This window comes from Passer domesticus, chromosome 4 (genome assembly GCF_036417665.1).
Source record: "Passer domesticus isolate bPasDom1 chromosome 4, bPasDom1.hap1, whole genome shotgun sequence".
Classification (NCBI taxonomy): domain Eukaryota; kingdom Metazoa; phylum Chordata; class Aves; order Passeriformes; family Passeridae; genus Passer; species Passer domesticus.
This window is the reverse complement of record NC_087477.1, coordinates 43,576,108-43,595,811: the sequence shown is the minus strand read 5'-3', so window position 1 is coordinate 43,595,811 and position 19,704 is coordinate 43,576,108. Positions and strand designations below refer to the sequence as shown.

Here is a 19,704-nt window from a genome sequence, read left to right as displayed (position 1 = left end):
TAAGTCTCCTGCCCAGGATTCCACCCAAAGTCTAGCTGGAAATCCCCATGTCCCAGATTTTCAATGCTGAAATCTGCCATGGGCCTTCCTATTTGCTGGCTGCACTCTTGTCCTTAAGTCCATGAAGATGTAGTTCGCCTGGAACTCCATCCTACACATTAGGTGCAGACCAAAACCATTTTCTACATAAGAATGACTGCAATCATTATCATTGATATTTCAGTACCTTTTGGTGGTAACTGTGATAAACATGCATTTACATGAAATTGCAATAATATCAGGACATATATTTATATCAAAACTGAGGACAGAAATTTAGCAACAAAACTGATATCCTGCAATACTGCAGCAGTGACCAGCAGTTAGCTGACTTTGGGCCTTTACTTGAAAGCCATGGCTTCTACTGTTATCAAGTCACAGGCACCCTCTTCCATGCCTCCTCACATCCTGAGGTCCTAAGCACTAATCTGAATATTTGCATCTAAAACATGTTTTAAGCAGACCTAAAATACATAGCAAAAAAAGTCTGCTTATTCTTGCTTGGATCTTAACCATTTCTTCAGGGATCAGCGTATCTGAAAGTTAGTGACAAGTAAATGCGTGACTTTATTTTCAGTTTCTGTCATGTCATCTCTGTGTGGAAAATTTTCTTTTTAAAACATCCTCAGACAAGAACATGTAGTTCTTTCATTGTTTAACACTGCATTTTAACTCAGCTTAGAGGAATCTGCACAGAGTTAGTAACTGCTCAGTACAAGTTTAATCTGGGCCCTCCTTATTCAATTTTATGCAGAAAAATACTTGGTGCAGGTGGGTAAGAATAAACCTGATGGTGAAAAACCAGATTTATTTTTCTTGTCTTGTGTGTCTATCATGAAGGTGACATGCTTGGTGTGCCAGATCACATGGGCATAGCACATGATGCACCCTGTGTGTCACAGGGCACAGGGAAGGCTGAGTGGCTGCTCTATTTCACAGCCAGCAGTGAAAGCATCCTTTCCAGAATGCTTGCATGTTGGGAGCTTCTTGATAGCTGTTCTGAAAAGCTGATGAGGTATGTGTTTCAATTGCTTCTCAGAGGGATCCCATCAGTACTGCACTATATTCTGAAGCTGTGGTTCAGTCCAATGAAAACCTCACATATGAATACTTCTGCACAGAGCAAAATGGCTTTTAATATCCTTAGACAAGGTAGTCCTGCACTGAGCCAAAGCACTCACTTTCCAGTGGAGTTACCATATTTAAGCCTCTATTTTCTTTACAGTGTCAAATACAGATTTAAAGGTGGAAAAAAAACCCAAGAAAAACAAAAGGAAAAAAATTCTAGTCTTATGTATACACATTTGCCCATCTTAACACAATCTGCAGCAACTATAAATAATCTTTATTTTGCAGTTTATTCTTTTGTGAATGCAAATTGGCAGGCTAGAATAATTTGAAATAAATCCGCTTATTGTGTATTCCATCAGAGTCCCAGTTTTAGAATTAGATATGTATTTCTATGCATTTAAAAATGATTACTTGCTTATTCAGTCAGAGAAGGAAGAAGAGGTAAACCCAAAGATTTTATAACAGGCTGATCTTTTGAGTTTAATTAGGCTGGAGGGTTATACTCCAGCAAGTGTGATGTACTTTCTAGAAGCGAGACCTGTACTTGAAGCCATTTGCTTCATGATTTTATGGCTCACAACATGTTTATCTCTTGATAATACTCAAACTACTTTACTGGGCAGCCAAACTTGTATGTGTGGAAAAATAAATAGGTGAATTAAAAAATTAACAGACAATTCAGTTATAGTGAGTATTTTCAATGTACTGTTTTACAGGCATTTACTACATAAACAATTGGAAGTGTCAAAAGAAAAGAGGTATTTTGGTGATAGGAAATATTTTTAAATTACAAGATCACAAAGGATTAGAGGATCACAGGGATGATTTTACCGCTTGAAAATAGATTTTAGAGGACTTTATAATGGAAGTCTGACTTTGTAAGAGGTTATTTGCATATAAATTCAGTGTGTCATTTCATATATTAATTTGAACATGAAATCACTCAGTAAATTCTTGACAGAAGTCACATTATGCTTGTTTTTACAATCTGTCAATGACTGTAAATTAATGTGAAACTAATTGTGCTACTGCAGTGCTTGGGAGATATTAATTCAGTTCACATACTTTCCAGAATCTCCTACTGACACTGAGAAAATCACTTGATTTCTCTCTTGTTCAGCTCATATCTCCAAATTATCATGGAGATGCCTCTTTCTTTGTACTGCTAAAGGACATAGGGACTTCCAAGCAACTAGTGTAAAAAGAATTACTCATCTAGAATCTAGACTATTCCAACTTCACCAGCAAAAAAACCTGCAGGGACTGAATAAGTCTACTCCTGAAAGAATGAATCACTGTTTCTTCCTGAGAGGAAGCTGCCAACAGCTCTTGCGGGGGACACACACCAACAACACACACTTTACTCTGCTGTCTGCTACAGAAATCTCTTATATACTACTCACTTGGCTAGCAACTGACTCACTGAGATCATAGAATATTTTAGGTTGGGAGGGACTTTTAAAGGTCTTCCAGTCCAACTCTCCTGCAATGAGCGAGGACATCTTCAATTAGACTAGGTAGTGCAGATCCCTGCCCATCCTGGCCTTGAATGTTTCCAGGGATGATGTATCTGCCACTTCTTGGGGCAACCTGTTCTAGTGTTTCACCACCCTCATTGTAACACCTTTCTTTCTTTTATCTAATCTAAATTGATGCTTCCTCTGCTTAGAACCATTAACCCTTGCCATATAACAACAGGCCCTACTAAAAATTTGTCCCTGTCTTTCTTATAGGCTCCCTGAAGTGCTCCATTAAGTTCTCCCTCAGAGCCTTCTCTTCTCCAGGCTGAACAATCCCATCTCTCTTAACCCTTCCTCCTAGAAGAGGTGCTGTAATCATCCCTTCATCCTTTACATGATCTTGGTGTCCCTTCCTCTGGACTCAAACAGCTTGTCATCCTTCCTGTACATGCAGTGCTGCAGGTGGGGTCTCACAAGAGCAGAGCAGAAGGGCAGAATAGTCTCCCTGGCCCTGCTGGCTGCACTGCTTTTAATGTAGTCCAGGATATGGTTGGCTTGTGAGGTGCCAAGTGCACATTGCTGGTGTGAGACCACTTCTCCTACACCACTGTGCCTCATCTATGCAAAGCATAATGATAAAAATATCTCAGCCAGTGACCATGGCCAAATGCCTCGTGAATTACAGATGACTCAAAGTTTTGGTGGCCTCTGACATCGTGGAGCATGTGAAATCCCTGACACAGCTGCATGACCTGGCTCAGAGAGAGAAATGCCTTAGTGCAGTTCCACTGATTTCTCACTAAGTGTTCCCAGATGGTAGCAGATGGCTTTTCCTTCTGTTAAGGGTTCCCAGATGCAATGTGTAACAGCACTCCATGCCGAGCACCTCTCCTACCCAACATCTGTGCAGATGTGTGGGAATGATTACAATGCAGTATATGGACTGCAGTTATTAATATCAATGCTACTTTATCTTTTTTTCAATCTGGGAATTACAACTGCCCTTTGACACATCCTATATTGAAAACATACTGAGAGGGAGATGAAAACCAGCTTGATGAAGCTCAAGTCCAAACATATAGACAAAAATTACAGAAGAAAGCTTTTGGAGAACACAATGAATCAAAGAATGAGAGGTTTCTGGGATAGATTAGAGGAGTCCAAGAAATAAAAAGGCTCGTTTTGATCAGCAGCATTCCCAGAAGGACTGTAAGTTTGCAGGAGTAAGACCCCAGCATTCTTCTGCCCCTTCTATTTTTGCCACAGGTACCTTGCCTCCATGATGTGGCCATGTTGAACCATTCACCTGCTTGGGAATCAAGGAACACCTTGAGGAGCCCCAACCAAGTATATTGCTAGTACTCACATCCTCTCACACAAATGTCCGAAAGAGATTGTTTGCCTTGGAGCAATTATCACGACATTCATCCTTTGGGATAAACATATTTTGTTTTCAGACCTTAGGAAGGCTGGAGATATTGTGCATTTCTAAATCTTTATGGGATAATAGTCACTTCTGACAATTTGCCCATTTTACTGCAGATCACCACTTTTCACACAGCTTGCCATTTCTCCCATAAAATATAAACCCAGGTAAAACCTCAAAATTTCTCTCCTTCCCCCTATTTCCAGGCCTTGTGTGTATACATAACCCCGAGAAAGCAGTGCTCCTTCTCTGCGGATTATCTCCGAGTCACTTAAGGCCGCTCAGAGGCAGGCCCAGGGGCGGAGCAGGCCTGCGGCCATCGGCGGGCCCCTGGCTCCCGGGGGACCGGCCGCCCGCCCGCCCCCGCCGGAGGGCGGAGCGCCGAGCGCCCCGACCCGCGGGCGGCCGGGATCGCGGCGGCCGAGCGGGCGGAGCCACCGCGCCGGCGGGCAGCTGCGGCATGTCGCACCCGTCCCCTGTCGCCCGGCCCAGCAAGGCCAGCAACCCCCGCGCCTTCTTCGATGTGGACATCGGGGGCGAGCGAGGTGGGGAGGGGGCGCGACGGAGCCCGGGGCGTTGTGCGGACCGCGCGGGGCCCGGGCCGGGCTGCAGGAGCGGCGGGAGAGGCCCCGGGCCGGGCCGCAGCGTTCAGGACTTGGGGGGACGCTGGGCCGGGCCGGGCGCTGCCCTAAGGGCGCGGGAGGAGGAGGGCGGCCCGCCGCGAACGGGCCTCTTCCGCCAGAGCGAACAGGCCCGAGGAGCATGGCGAGAAAGGCAACATGGCAGCCCAGGCGCCCGGCCGGGGTGCCGGGGGTGCTGCCCGGGGCCGCCGCTGACCCCGCGCCGCGCGTTCCCTTGGAGCCGGCGCTGCCCACGTGTGCGGCCGCTCCGCGCCGCTCTCCACGTGCTGCGCCCTGCCGAGCGCGGCCTCGCTCGGAGCCGCCCCCAGCCCAGCCCGGGCCCCGCCATGGCCGGGAGCTGCCGCAGCACGGCCAGCCTCCGAGGGTTTCACCGCGGTGAAAGCTAGGGGGGAAAACGCTGCCCTGGTTCTCTTGGCAGCGCCGGTGCTGCCAGAGGTCACTCAGAAATCTGGGCAAATGGTCAAAATCGAAATAAGGAAACAACAGCACCTTAGCTGGGGTACTGCTTGAAAGCGTGGGTTTAAAAAATTTACATGGATAGCGGTAGGGACTGCCTGAATCCTGTCAGGATATTGCTTTTCACTTATTCATTCTATTACTCAGAAGAATAAAAGAAGAAAGTCTGTGAGATGATTTGCCTTTTATTGACTTTCAGTTGTCTAATTTGTTTTCATTCCTGTATTAATTAGAATCAATATATTTACATTTAGCTACCGGTAGAGTGAAGTTATGTTAATTAATTGACTGTGAGGCTGATGAGAAAACAGGAACGTCAAGTGATGGAGGCTGCTGGGAGTGAGAAATAGCTCTGTGAGAAGCCAGTTTGTGAAGGAATGACAATTCAGCACAGAATCCCATTTATCAGCTATTACAGGATCTGTTTGCTACTCAGGTTTAATTTCCTTCAGTTAAAACACGTATAGCAATTGTTAAACAATTGCTTGTGGTGTCTCTAATTGTAAATAGCCATTATTCATATGCATATAAAGTATCACTGTCTCAGTAAAATTCAGGTTTAAGAGACTGAGGAGTAAGGGATGTCTTTAGCATAAGCTTTTTTATGGATTAAAAGTCTCCACAAAACAGTTTTTGTATTGTATCTACTTTTGATTGAACAAACCACATATATACTAAAATTTACATAAGTGCATATTAAAATTCATAATTTGGCTTTAATATGTGTGTGTGTTTCCCACACACCTTTTTTTTGGCAGAAAATGCATTTGGCATTTTCATTAGTTTTTGGCAGAATCTGTCTTTATTCCTGCTACATTATTCTTGGCAGGGGAATTCACTGTTGATAATAACATTGCTAAAAACCCACTGTAACTCTGCGAGCAATTGACATGGAGCAAGATGGAAATAGAATAGTAATCTAAATAAAAATAATAATAATCAAGCTTGAGTCGTTAATTTTTTTGACAGATAATGCTCAATGCATTGCCATGCCAAGGACAACACTTAAAATTGTCTTATTCTCTCCTTGTCATTTCAGTTGGACGCATTGTCTTTGAATTATTTGCTGACGTTGTACCTAAAACTGCTGAGAATTTCCGTGCGTTATGTACAGGAGAAAAAGGAACAGGGCCTACCACTGGAAAACCTCTCCATTATAAAGGATGCCCTTTCCACAGAAGTAAGTTCTGTGAAATCCTCCGTTTTCCTATTGGTAACGAAAGTTGTCTACCATGAATATTTGAAATAATATTAAATAATATTTCAAGTACTTGTTAAAGAAATTATGAAGGAAAGCTTTTCACTTTTTGATCCTCCTAATGACTTTGTGTTCTTACATGCACTGACAATAGTAAATTATAAATTTACTAGTAATTTTACAAAACTAGTTTACTCTGAGTTGTAAACAGGTTGAAATGAATTTCAGGTAATAGTTTAAATATCAAATGATATCCACATAACTGAAAAGGAGTACTTAGGTGACACTTGGTTAATAAAAGATGAATTTTGGTTCCATTTAGGTGCTGGTGACAAGGATTGCTTTTCATCTTAGAATTGTTTGGGGTTTTTTTTCTTGTGCCTTTTGTGCCTTTCTGATACAGTTTATAACTATTTTATTTTACAGTTATTAAGCAGTTTATGGTTCAAGGTGGAGATTTCTCAAACCAAAATGGCACAGGTGGAGAAAGTATATACGGTGAAAAATTTGAAGATGAAAACTTTCATTATCAGGTACTCTATTGAAAACACTGATTCTATTCAGTTGTGACATTTCAGTGATGTTACTCCTGCTGCAGTAATAACAATTGTCAGCATTGGCACTAACCATTTTCATATCATGTTATATGTGGTAGCATATGAAGGACTGAACAACACTGACTGAAAACTTGAGAGACATCACTGTCCCGTGGTTAAAGTGAAGCCCTGACTGCAGCTGTACTTGCCCCCAAACAGTATTTTAGGAGAAGAAAATACAGCAATCCTCCACTAATCGGATAACAAAATCCTATATCAGGCTCACAGAACCACAGTCTGTTAGGCTGGAAAACACTTTTAGCATCAATGAGTCCAAGCCTTGACCAAACACCATCTTGTCAAGTAAAGTGCTAAGTGCCATATACAGTCAGGTCTTGAACACCAGGGATGGTGACTCCACCACATCCCTGGGTAGTCCAGCCCCTTGTGTCAAGAAATTCCTCACCATGTCCAACCTTAACCTCCCCTTGTGCAATTTGATGCCATTTCCTCTTATCCTGTTGCTGATTGCCTGGGAGAACAGATTGACCCCACCCCCTTGCTTTCAGGTAGTTGTAGGGAGTGATAAGGTCACCCTTGAACCTTCTTTTCTCCAGGCTAAAAACCCTCATTTCCCTCAGCCGCTCCTCACAGGACTGGAAGTACTTTAAGTTTGGAGCAGTAACTGGAAATGTGACTCCAGTATTCATCATAAAGATAATTCCACTTGTATTCTCTGAAGTCTGACACTCTGGTGGTGCCCACAGCACTGCTGCTAACAGTGTCTGTTCATTGGTGCTGTCACAGCATCACATCCCTGGAGAAGACTTCGTGTCATTACGTTTTTGGTTGTTCTTTTAGATCTGGAGGTAATTATGAACGTGATACAAATTATTTCCATTTCTGTACTTCTCAATTCTAACAAATGTTGTCAAAGTGTCAGAGATGTATTGAAGAACCCATTTGGATCCTGTAGAGAGTCTAAGAGCTTGATTCCTGTTATCTATTTGCCAAGTATGTTAGGATTTTACTGGGAGTTTAAATGTCTCTGTTACATAGAAATTCACTGGCCCTTGCATTTAATCCAGCAGCCCTGCAGTGTTCTCACCCACTGCCTCAGAAAACAAAGAGTTGTTTTTGTTGATGTTTGAGGACACTGGAACTGTTTGTTCTTGTGCTGGTTGCATGGACTGTTGCAAACTGCAGTAAACTGCAAAACTTTTGTCAGTAGTCAGCTTATCATCTCAGATCAGTCCCACTAGGCTTTTCTTGATGCCACTTCTCCAGCTAATGGCTCTGCTGTTGTGGAACGCCCAACTTACACAACCCCAAGCACTGTTACTATGGCATAGTTTTGCAAGCATTGGATCTGTCAGAGAATCTGATTTTGTCCAGATTTTTTTTGCTTGCTTTATAAGCTTACAAAATGACTGCAGAAGCCATAATGGGAAAGACACTCCATCTGTCTGCAGTGTTTTTCAAAACAGCAAGAAAATTAATGAATGATAACAGTTTTATTTATAGAGACTCTTGTGGTTTGGGACTAAAATTGATAGTTGGTCCCAGACAAAATGGGGTTGCATGTAAGTGGGGAGACTGAAGACACCAGACTGCTCTCTGTAATTTCCAGCTTGTCCCCCCACATCTTTACTGACAAAATCTAAACCTGCATATGTAAGGCAACACCAGAACTTACTGTTACTTGTTTTTTGTTTACAAACAATTACTGTGTAACATTAGCTGTAACTGGGGGGGGGGGGGGGGGGAAGCTAAGATTTACAGGTCTTAGGCAGTGAAGCAGTGATCAGTGCAGTGAAGCAGACAAATGGTATTGGCAAAAATCTGCTGTGGGGCAATCCTTCTGTTTAACTTGTTTGCCAGCAACTACAATGCAGTGTCAGATATTTGTTTTGGAGGCTGCAATCCTACCAGCTGCCTTCTCTTGCTCTGGAACACAGGCTCCTCTGTCATTTGCCATCTCTGACTCCCAGGGCAAGTTTCAAGGTTAGAACAGACAAAGCCAAGATTCCAGTAGTTTTCTGTTGGTTGGGTGTGATTCTGGCTCTCAGCTGTAGAACCTTTTCCTAGAGTTTGTAACCAAATCCTGACTGAAAAGATTCAGACTTATTGTGCCTTATGACCACATGAACAGTTCAGGCAAGGAGGTGTCCCCACCACAATGGGAATCCAGACACTGTGTGGGAAAACAATTTTCATGATAACAGGTTCTTGAAACTGGTAGAGAACGTAGGGAAAGAACAGATGCTTAAATACACCAGGCCCAGACTGTTATCTCAAACTAATCAACCTCTCATTGAGCGCTGAAATGTGTTTCTATGTCCTCTGTGCTATCATCATTTTTTGCCCCTCTTCTCCTTCCCACAATATCAAGTTTCTTAACAGTACCACAGCATGAATGCTTTAGATGTGTCTAGGTTTAACATCCTCACTTACATTAAATGGAGTTCCTTGCACTTAATAACCAGACCAACTTGGGGAGAATAACATCTTTATGGCTGGGTTGTGCCAGTTAAACAAGACATTCGCAACATGTAAGAAAAAATACGTTTTGCAGTGCAGAATAACCTATGCAATTCTTAAGAAAAGACTTAGTTCAAAAAAGGAAAAAGTACTTGCAAGAAACAGGATAAACAGTACCTTCTTACATTAGGCTGTTTAACAATTTTCTTTTCATTTGAGGCCTAGTGGCTTAAGTGGCAGAATAATTTTATAGTTAAAAAAACCCAACAGAATAAAACCTGTGTCTCTAGGAAAGTGAAGGAGATAAAAAAATCACCAGCCCATGAATTTCAAAGACTACAGTCCTCTAAACTCCCCAGTCCTACACCATACTTTGTGTGAGTAGCCCTTATAAAATTCACATTACTTACCTATCTAGCAGCTCAACATTAAAGTTGGTTTCAGTGCTGTTCAGCCTCGTTTCTTAAGGCCAGTGGTCTTAAAAATTCAGTGAGGATCCTTTCTCAGGTGATCTGCCTAAACTCATCAGCTACGTAGGAGGTAGAGTGTAGAAGCAGCAGACAGGTGTTACAACATTAAGTCAGATGTGGCTGTGCTTGCTAGCTTGGTAGGGGGCAGGTAAAGACCCAGAGCTGAGCATTTGTCCTCTTCAGTCATGGTAGGTAAAATTAGTTGGCACCTGTATGTAATTGGTTTACCAAGTTGTTCTGGCTGTCCTGGCTATTTTTATAATCAGCCTTAAAGAATCTTCCATATGGTTTTATAACATATTTTAAATGTTGATGGTGATTTTTCCCCTCCTTCCAATGCAGCATGATAAACCAGGTTTGCTGAGCATGGCAAATGCAGGACCTGGTACTAATGGCTCTCAGTTCTTCATTACAACGGTGCCTACTCCTCACCTGGATGGGAAACATGTGGTGTTTGGCCAAGTGATCAAAGGAATGGGTGTAGTTAAAATACTAGAAAACGTTGAAGTAAAAGGAGAAAATCCTGCAAAGGTAAGCAAAATGCAAAGCACTGAGGGATGATGTTTATTATTTCATTATATGATTTATAATAATTTCTTCGAAATTCTTGGTGTAATATTTAGAACTATTAAATGTTAGTTATTTTTACTAACTGGTAATTTCCATTTTACTGTCCTTACTGAGAGGCTTTTGTTCTTGCACTGTACATTTCCCTTGCACAAACCATTTATTTTCAACATAGCTGTGAGGGTGTAAGCCTTTGCCAGAAGTGTAGGATGGGCGATGAAATTAAAAGGTGGAATTCACAATCCCACCTAAACGATACGTAATTCTTATAATTTTTATGTCAGAAGTCATGTTTCTGAAAAAGCAGTTGGTGTGTAGGTCATAGCAGTTTGTGGGTGTTTGATGAATTAATACCTCTAACTTTAAAAGACTTGGCAGTTGAAGAAAGAACCATCTTCTGTAATGTAGTAGAACTTCCATGTCTTGTTTTTTGCTGCACTTCAGCTTGCTGCCAGTTCCTCTTCCAGCCTCCCTGTGAAGCGTGGGTATGGTGTTTTCGGAATGCTGATCCTCTGAGCACAACACTTTGTGTGATAAAAGCCTTCTGATGAGGACAGGCTAATGATGTGATGAGTTTCTGAAATAAATGCACCCAAACAACAGATGAAAAAGCCTTTTTATGGAATTTCAAAAATTTCAAAGAGCACTTGGAAGTTACTGCTTTTTGAAAAATTGTCTTAATAAGCAATACTACTATTTACACTTTGTTTTTTCAGTTGTGTGTCATCGCCGAATGTGGAGAGATAAAGGAAGGAGATGACTGGGGAATTACTCCCCAGGATGGATCTGGAGATGCTCATCCAGATTTTCCTGAAGATTCAGATATAGACTTGAAAGATGTAAGTATTTTTCTTCTTGGGTGTTTTACAGATTGCAAGACTTATAGGTGATCTGAGTTATGTGGTGTCTGTGATGATGTTCATTAAGCTTTTTTTCTTAAGAGTGGATCGAGGCCCTGATTAAATGGTGACATTCTATTTTAAGAAAGAGAAGGCTGTGTGGGAAGGGATTGTTATATCTTTTTTTTTCAGTGCTAATTTCAGCCCATTTTTTCCCCCAGTAACTAAAACCTCTTAAAAATTGTCTAAACTTAAAATTGTCACACTTATTTTCTATTCTTGATTTCTTTTTATTTTTGTTTGTGCTGTAATGTCAGGTTGCAATTACTGGAACTCCATCCTGCAGATGACTAACTGAATGTTGTTATCTACACACTTTTTTAAATACTCACATTTAACAGACTCTGCCCCACTTATTAGAAATAAAGGATCGGCCTTTTTAAAAGGTTTAAAAGGTCTGATGTAGTAAAAACATCCAAGCTAGTTGTTCTTAATTCCCAGTAGTTGTTTACTTTTTAGATTGTTGAAACCTGCAGAAGATCTGTTGGGAGTTAGGGAGCAGACTGGTGAAAGCAGCTCTTCTGCAGGGTTTTAATTTCTCATGTAGGTGAACTAGACAAACTCTTAAGTCAAACCATGATTTGTGAGAGAGGGAAGAAAAGGGGGCTGCATGAGTAGATTCCAAATAGAGAATTAGAATAGTAAAAATCCATTTGAGCTAGAAAACGACTCCTTGGCTGTTGAGAAGCACTTCAACTTATGAAAATGTTTTTGCATAGCATTTGATGTGGTGCAGAATCAAAGTTGGCACGTGTCTGTGCCCTTCAACTTCAGACTTGTTCATATAAACTACAGAAACCATGGTGACACTGGTCTCACACTGATCAGTTTTTGCCAAGGTTTCTGATTCTAGTAGGGTAGAGTAGACAGCAGTAATTATAAATTATTAATAATTACCACTGGAGAAGTAACTTGCAGTGTATATACTTTTCTGAAACTAGAAATGATGGACTTGATAAAGACAGGCAGTTGTTCTTTTCTCCTTCCATTCAGAGAGAAGGAGAATTGTGTTGACATGACTTCCAGTTTGAGCATGTGCAGAGTTCACGTGAGTGATACTGTTTTGAGAAGCAGAAGACAACATTTCATCAGGAATAAGACAGTCTTGGTTGGATACTTTGCTTGTAAATGTATCTTCCTTTCTTTGAATAATGATCAACACCTTTATATATAGCTCTATGTGGGTAGCAGCATTTAGGGAAGAGAGTTGGACTACTCTGTATTCTCTAGTATTTTCTCACCATTTATACTGTAGAAAACCCACTAGGAATTTCATGTTTCAGATCTTTGCGTTACATAAAGTAGAGAATATTGCAGAAGTGGTTTGAAGGTAGTATTTTGTCTAAAATTGGAGTATTTCTATTTTGAGACTTTATAAACCTTGAAAGAGGATCTGGGATTGTACTGTTAAACATTAGTTAATTCACTACTTCTTTCATAAATACATTCATACTTTATATTTCCCATCTATTTTATTAGGTTGACAAGATTGTGGCCATAGCAGAAGACACAAAGAATATAGGAAATACTTTCTTCAAATCGCAGAATTGGGCAATGGCAGCTAAAAAGTATAGTAAAAGTTTACGGTAAGGCTCTCATCACTCAGATAGTTCCTATAACCCAAATGAATACCACTATTAAGCAATGATTTGTGCCTTTAAAAGGTGCCTATTGCAGTGCTCTTTTCTTTTTTAAACAAAGAGCCTTCTGAATCTTGAAAACATCTGGTTGATTTTTAGCTACATAATCAAGTAGGTCTTCTACTCATTGCTAGGTAAGAGCTACAGGCAGGAAGTACTGCTGAAAACGGCCTAAATAGTCTTTTTATGATACTGCCACTGTATTACCACATACCTGGGAAGAAAAGCACAGTAGTATCCAGGATAGTTAATGGACAGCAAGGAAGGGAAAAAAACAGTAGGTTTAGGAAATAGGTAAGTTCAAAAGATAAATGTGGCCCTTACTCATTCATTACTGGCTTTTTTTCTGTGGGTCCATACCATCATCCTGACTCTGTGTATAATTCAGACTTGCCTTCAAAATCATAGTCTTTCTGCTTTTGCTTCCATACTACGTCCTTCATATTTTCATGCTTTTTGATTTAACTATATGAATATCTCCTAAAAATAAAGTTAAACTTACTGACCTTTATCCCAACCTTCTTAATGATCACTGATTAAGCAACAGGGACAATAATGAAAGAAAAAAATCAGGCATATTTAATGCTTCAGCTGAAATTTTAGCAGACTGGGTTTCAAATAAATGTCACCTTTCTGAACCGTAAAATGAATCTTTTAATTGCAGAAATTAACCCAAGGTGCAGTGTCTCGACGTGCCCTTAAAAAGCCCATCATAGAAACAGAAACCACAAAGTAAAAAGGATTTCTATGCAAACCTTTTGGAAATTGTACATAAAAAGGCTGGAATGGATCTTTAAGGATCTTTGTTGTATCTGTCCATTTTCTCTCCCCATTCTTAAGTAAATGCCAGGTATAATTACACCATCCCTTCCCATTAGGCATCTTGCTCACTTTGAAGCACACTCAGTGAAGGCTCTTCCTGCCTGAGCTGCTTTGGTGCTTATTTGTCCTTGTAGGCGAAAATCGTAGTAATTTTTCTAGGCTTAACAAATGTGATCTTTCCAGCTTTTTCTTATAGGCCATACTTTTATGGACATGCCCTGTATCTTAGAATCTAATACTTTATGTAGGATGGTGACCTTTAGCTGGCACTTCACCAGAACTGGTAGGCAAAGAATAGCGCTTACCAGGGTATCCCATGGCTTAGGTACAATTCACCTGGCACACCATCTGAAAATGCTTTTTTCTTTTCACCTGCAGTAACCATTAGAATCTTCTGTTCTTTTCCTTGTTTTATTGCTTCTTAGCCTTTTTAAAAAAAATACATTTTATATGTTAGAATTGACACCTTTATTTAAAAAGAAAAGTATTACTTCCTCGTATCTCCCTTGATACTTACTTCACTGATTTCTTTGACTTGGAAGCTCTAATCTTACTTCCAGAATGGTTGCAGTCTTTCATGTTTTGATTTATAAATATTATACATGAGTTCCATTTGTATTGAACATAATACAAATTTCTCTTATAACTCTCCTTACCTTTTACATGTTTGCTCTTTCTTCTTGTTCTCATCTTTTGCATGGTGCCTAGCAAGTGGAACAAGCACTGGGACTACATCTAATTTACAAACACAAAGCATCTAATTTACTTTTTAAGTATTGCTAATTTTTGTGATCCAAAGATCGTATATGAACAACAAAAAAGACAGGGCATGCAAAAAGTGAACTTCCATAGGCACTGATCTGCAAAGACTATGTTAATTCATGGCACGCTTCAAATGTGAATGTATGCAAGCACAATTTTTGTTTTTTTAATAAAACTCAGAGAGGTTCTATCAAACAGACCATTAAGGAGTTAAAACTTTTGTATCCACAGGACCTTTGCCACTGGAAATAAAAACCAGACAGCATTAGCACATTGTAAATTAAGAAATGTGCTTTCAAAACAGAGGTGGAGTAACTGCTGTGGCTCCATCCTGAACCAGTGTCAGGAAGTTCAGGAAAAGTCATGAAGGAGGACAGTGGGAAGAAGGTGGTGTTACTAATACTCATAAACCACATTCCTTAACAAAGTAAAGTTAGCTTCAGATTTTAGCCACAAATGCCTAAGCTAATTAAAAGATGATTGCGGGAACTCAAGAAGAGATGAAGCTTCTTGTGAACGTGGAAGGTGCAGTGGTGGTGTCGATTTTCTAGCACTGACAAGCAACATGTTTTTTGAGAATAAACTGAGATAAATTCTGATGTTTTCCTGCAGTAGAATAGTGCTTTTGTCTAAGAAAAAGAATGTGTTAATACAGTGGAAGACTAAGAGTTACAGGAAAACATTCCTTAGTGAGTTGATTTGTTTTTATTAGGGTGGGTTTTATGTATTTAGTTTAATGAAGATTTGCAACAGTTGAATTGAAGCTGCTTTAGAAATAGTGTGGATAGGTTGGTTCACACATATCTGTGGAGAGATAGCTAAGGACAGGACAAAATGGAAGTTGCAACACTAATCCATGTTGTGTGTGAATCTGTTTTTCTATAGGTATGTAGAAGCTTCTGAAGCAGTGGCAGAGGAGGCGGACAAACCCAAGTTAAAGACTGTTGCTTTGACCTGTGTTCTAAACATCGGTGCTTGCAAACTAAAACTGGCTGATTGGCAGGGAGCCATTGAGAGCTGTTCAGAGGTAAATGGAATGTTCAGTCTTGGTCAAGAATTGGCCTGTATAGACACAAGACTACAAAGGTTTTTTAAAGTCTTCTGACAAGCTTATGATTTGAAAGTGAATAAATAGAAGCTCATGGTGAAGTTAGTACTGACTTTCCAATATGTGGCTTTTTAAAAAAGATTCCGAAATGGAAATAAATCATTAGAAACAAACAAAAGAGGGCTGTTGATTACTGCCAGGAAAAATGCACATCATTGTCAGTTTGTAGAGCTACTTCTTACATTACAAAGAGTTAAACTGTTGTTCAGTGGAAGAAGAGTATGAGCAAAATGTTTTACTTGCCTCTAGATTTGATGGCCTTGTATTTTCATGGCAGGGACTTTAACTAAATAACTAACCTTTCATGTAGGCTTAGTGGTGAAATAAAATGACTTAATAGGAAGAAAGAAACAAGGTGATGATTAATCTGGAAAAAAGAAAACCAGTAGATTTAAAGAAAAAAAAAAGGAACCATTCCATGGGCATAGTGAAAATGTAATAAATTTGAGGAAACTCTAAATAATTCAGTAAAACTCCAATAATATGAAGGAAACAGAGGAAAGAATGCTCTTATCTGTTAGCAAAGGATCCTGAGCAGCATCTGCTATGGCCTTGTGCTGAAAGCAGGAGTCTCAGCTAATCTATGTGTGAAGTCATTAGAAAGCTGGTTTGCTTTCTAGCTTGCTGATGATGGAAAACCTTCATAAACCTATATTTAGAATGGACAAATGGGGAATGAGGAAAGAAGAAAATAGGAAAAAATACTGTGTAATGTGATATCTGTCACCTAGAAAATGGTAAAAACTGAAACAAATGTGTTACAGGTAGAAATTACTATAACTAATAATACTTGACATTGTGGGAAGAAAATTGCACTTGCTTTTTTTAAGAGTAAACAATTGTTAAATGAAGGCAACTCCATAGCTATAATAGACTTCTGTAAGTTATTTAGCTTATGCCTCATAACTGTGTCAGTGCTTTCATCAGAACACCAGTTTCCTAAAATTAGCTAATAAAGTTCTAGGTAATTGTTAATGAGAAACTGTACACTTTCACGTTTATGATTTTACAAGGCCAAAAGCAATTTAAACGTAACAGCCTGGAATACATGCATTGTTTGGTGTAAATAATGAATTACAAACAGCTGAACCTGTTCAAACAAACCTTGCATTGAAATAGCTGTAAGCACAATGGTCAAGGTAAAACCAAAGAATGCTACCTCTGTGAATACAATCCAGACAACTCATTCTTAGCACAGAAGAGGATGAAGGCTTTATAGTAGGTGGATCAGTAGGAGCACCCACAGTAATACTTCCTTTGTATTAACAGCCAATACACAAGTGATTAAAAAATATGAATGTGTTGCCTACAATGATTTAAAGTTAATAAATTAAATTAAATTCACATTGCTGTGAAGACATTTCCTCTAAACATTGAGAAACTATATTCTTTAAAATAAAGACACACTATAGAACTAACTGCAATAAAAATGTGATCTTCACAGGCAAGATAAGGTAACAGGCAGCTGACCAAATTGTCCAAGGTATTCTGAAAAAATAACCAAAGTAATCAAATAGTGGAACAATCTCTTTGCCCAGCCACTGTATTTCCTATTTTGATATTGTCATATTAGAGCTGGCATATACACATTACTGAAAACATTCAGCTCAAAAAAGGCATAATGACTGGAACTTGGCAAGGTTCCTGAAGCATGATGAGATGGATTGCTTGCATGTATTTTTCTAGCCCACAGTGAAAAAAATCTTTACAGGAAATCTCTGTGTTTTATTTATGATGCCATTTGAGGAGGTTTTGGTGCAAAGGAAGGAGCTGCAATAGAGAGATGCCCTGTGAGACTCCAGGTTAGGATAATTTGAACTGCAGCAACTCCTCAGCCTTGACAGCTATCTATATATACACACACACCAGCTGTTCCATTTGGGCCTCGTGTGTGCTCATCCTTCACAAAAGACCACTTTTGCTGCAGCAGTACTGAAGCTGATTACTTGCTATTCAGCGTGCTGCATTATAGCATTCCTTTTTACACAGTTAATGTTTTGACAGCTTACCCTCAAACCAACTGTGAAGATTGTCTGCTGGTGTGAATTGTGCCATTTGTGGAGATGGGAGGCTGTGAAGTATAAGAAATGTTAATGTGACAATTTTATTAAATTTACAGGCTCTTAAAATAGATCCAGCAAATACTAAAGCTCTCTACAGACGGGCTCAAGGATGGCAGGGAATAAAAGATTTCGACCAAGCACTGGTAATGATCACTTCTTTTTCTCTTTTTAAATTAAAAATTCTATCAGATAATTAATTTATATTTTTCTTTCATTTAAGGCTGATCTTAAAAAGGCTCATGAAATAACCCCTGAAGACAAAGGTAAAATAAGCTGTTTCTTTTAAAATTCCCTTAAGAATTTAAAAGTATCCAGGGTAGTATTCAGTTAGAATTCATACCAGTGTGATGCCTAAAATGCTAGCTTCTTAAACACTGATGTTCTAAGGACAGAACCCACTGAGGTGGAAAACCTGATTTTATACAGCACTGGAAAACCTGCTTATGTAGGTCAGCAGCATTCCTCTTGAACTATGTCTGTATCTCACAGAGCTCTTACTAGCTTAATTTCCTGGTCTAATTGGGTGAGATTTTTATCTCCTAAGTTCTATGTTGGCACCAACATCATGCTTGCTGCATACTCCTCTGTGTGGTTACCTTACTAGTTGAGACAAAGCAAGGGACAAGGCTTTTGCTACTAGTCTCTGACCTAATCAAAGATTAAATGCAGTTTTATGAAATAACATAGGTAAGTTCCAGCAGTGATCTGGTGTTAACCTATGAGGAGACCTAATGTAAAGCGATTACTGTAACTGTCATTTTCTTTTTGAGCAGCTATCCAGACGGAAACACTCAAAATCAAGCAGAAGATAAAAGCCCAAAAGGAGAAAGAGAAAGCAGCTTATGCTAAAATGTTTGCTTGATTTTTTTTCCTAAACATTTAAATCTATGCACTAATTCACGCAAAAGGATAAACGGAGCTGCTTCTTTCATTTGCCCTCTGCTGCAGTTTTCAGTGTTCACAACACAGAAGTCTAATAATAAAGACAAACTGTTCAAAAGTGATGTGGTTTTCTCTTTTTTTTTTTTAAGCTGCAGCAACCTGTGTTTTGCAACTCAGGTATTTTTCTAATGTGTAAAGCAGTGGTGGTTGTTTTCACAGCTTAATAGTGCTTCCAAGTAGCTTGGTTTCACATGAAGAGAATGTAGGCATTTTCATAGTTCCTATTAGAGCAGGCCTCATTTCTTGTAAGGAATAAAAATGGTGGTAGACATAGAATGAAGATACAGATTTTTTTTAGAACCACTTCACAATAGGTATTCCCTATTATAATCATCCGAAACAGCAAAAAAAAACCCCACACCCCAAACTGAAAATTTGATGTAAAATTTAACACTTTAAAGCAGTGACAATTTTCTAGACTGATTTATTTCCCTGACTGCCAAGTATGATTACATGTAAATCACTCCATCTAAGAGAGAAAATACTTTTTTAAAGGTGGGTCCTAAATTATTCCACCATACGCACAATTCTGGATATGGCTCCTGCTATCACTGAACTTCAGCAGTAAATCCAAGATCCAAAGCTCTTTTGTCAGTTCTTATAAGAACTTTTGCCTGCCATACAGCTCCTGTATGAAGTGCTATTTAAATAAGGCTAAGGTTTAACCAGAAGGCACCAACTTTCTATTTAATGCAACAGTCAAATGTAAGATTCAGAATGGCACATTAGTCTCAAACTCTTTTTTAACATTTAAGTCAGTGCTGTACATTAATTACTCTGCAGCATAGAATGCCCCAGCATATTTGTTGGTGATCAGAGGTCACTGAATAGATCTCCTGTTAGTTTACATTCCATTATAAGCTGGTCCTCCTCCACCTTCAGGTACTACCCAGTTAATGTTCTGACTTGGGTCTTTAATATCACATGTTTTGCAGTGGACACAGTTCTGAGCATTTATCTGCAGCCTTGACCCTTCTCCCGTTTCCAGAGGAACATACTCATAGACTCCTGCAAAGACAAAAAGGGAGCTATCACTTTGCTGAACAGCTTCCCCCTGCATGTATACTCTACTTACCAGCAAGTGTAATAAGGGAAGTATATTACTAATGTGACTTAATTCCCT

General features: G+C 39.6%; 3 protein-coding genes across 3 annotated transcripts in view; 1 reads left to right on the top strand and 2 right to left on the bottom strand.

Moving 5' to 3' along the window:
- Positions 1–9,935, bottom strand: part of FNIP2 (folliculin interacting protein 2) — a 64,564-nt gene extending 54,629 nt beyond the window's left edge. Inside the window, exon 1 of the mRNA XM_064417504.1 lies at positions 9,719–9,935. The gene's annotated coding sequence lies outside the window, so the exon portion shown is untranslated. The remainder of the gene's footprint in view (positions 1–9,718) is intronic.
- Positions 4,361–18,643, top strand: PPID (peptidylprolyl isomerase D). Its single transcript, XM_064417534.1, has 10 exons — positions 4,361–4,541; positions 6,133–6,273; positions 6,718–6,824; positions 10,121–10,309; positions 11,062–11,184; positions 12,724–12,830; positions 15,354–15,495; positions 17,696–17,782; positions 17,860–17,902; positions 18,413–18,643. The coding sequence occupies exons 1-10, from the start codon at positions 4,457–4,459 to the stop codon at positions 18,499–18,501; spliced, it is 1,113 nt and encodes a 370-aa protein (XP_064273604.1). The 5' UTR covers positions 4,361–4,456; the 3' UTR covers positions 18,502–18,643.
- Positions 18,641–19,704, bottom strand: part of ETFDH (electron transfer flavoprotein dehydrogenase) — a 19,533-nt gene continuing 18,469 nt past the window's right edge. The window contains exon 13 of the mRNA XM_064417525.1: positions 18,641–19,589. Coding sequence (XP_064273595.1) covers positions 19,426–19,589 — 164 coding nt within the window. The 3' untranslated portion in view covers positions 18,641–19,425. The remainder of the gene's footprint in view (positions 19,590–19,704) is intronic.

Coding starts and splice junctions, on each gene's coding strand:
- PPID (XM_064417534.1), top strand. CDS start 4,457: ATGTCGCACCCGTCCCCTGTCGCCCGGCCCAGCAAGGCCAGCAACCCC. Junction 6,274..6,717: donor AGGATGCCCTTTCCACAGAA/GTAAGTTCTGTG, acceptor TTTATTTTACAG/TTATTAAGCAGTTTATGGTT. Junction 12,831..15,353: donor AAGTATAGTAAAAGTTTACG/GTAAGGCTCTCA, acceptor GTTTTTCTATAG/GTATGTAGAAGCTTCTGAAG.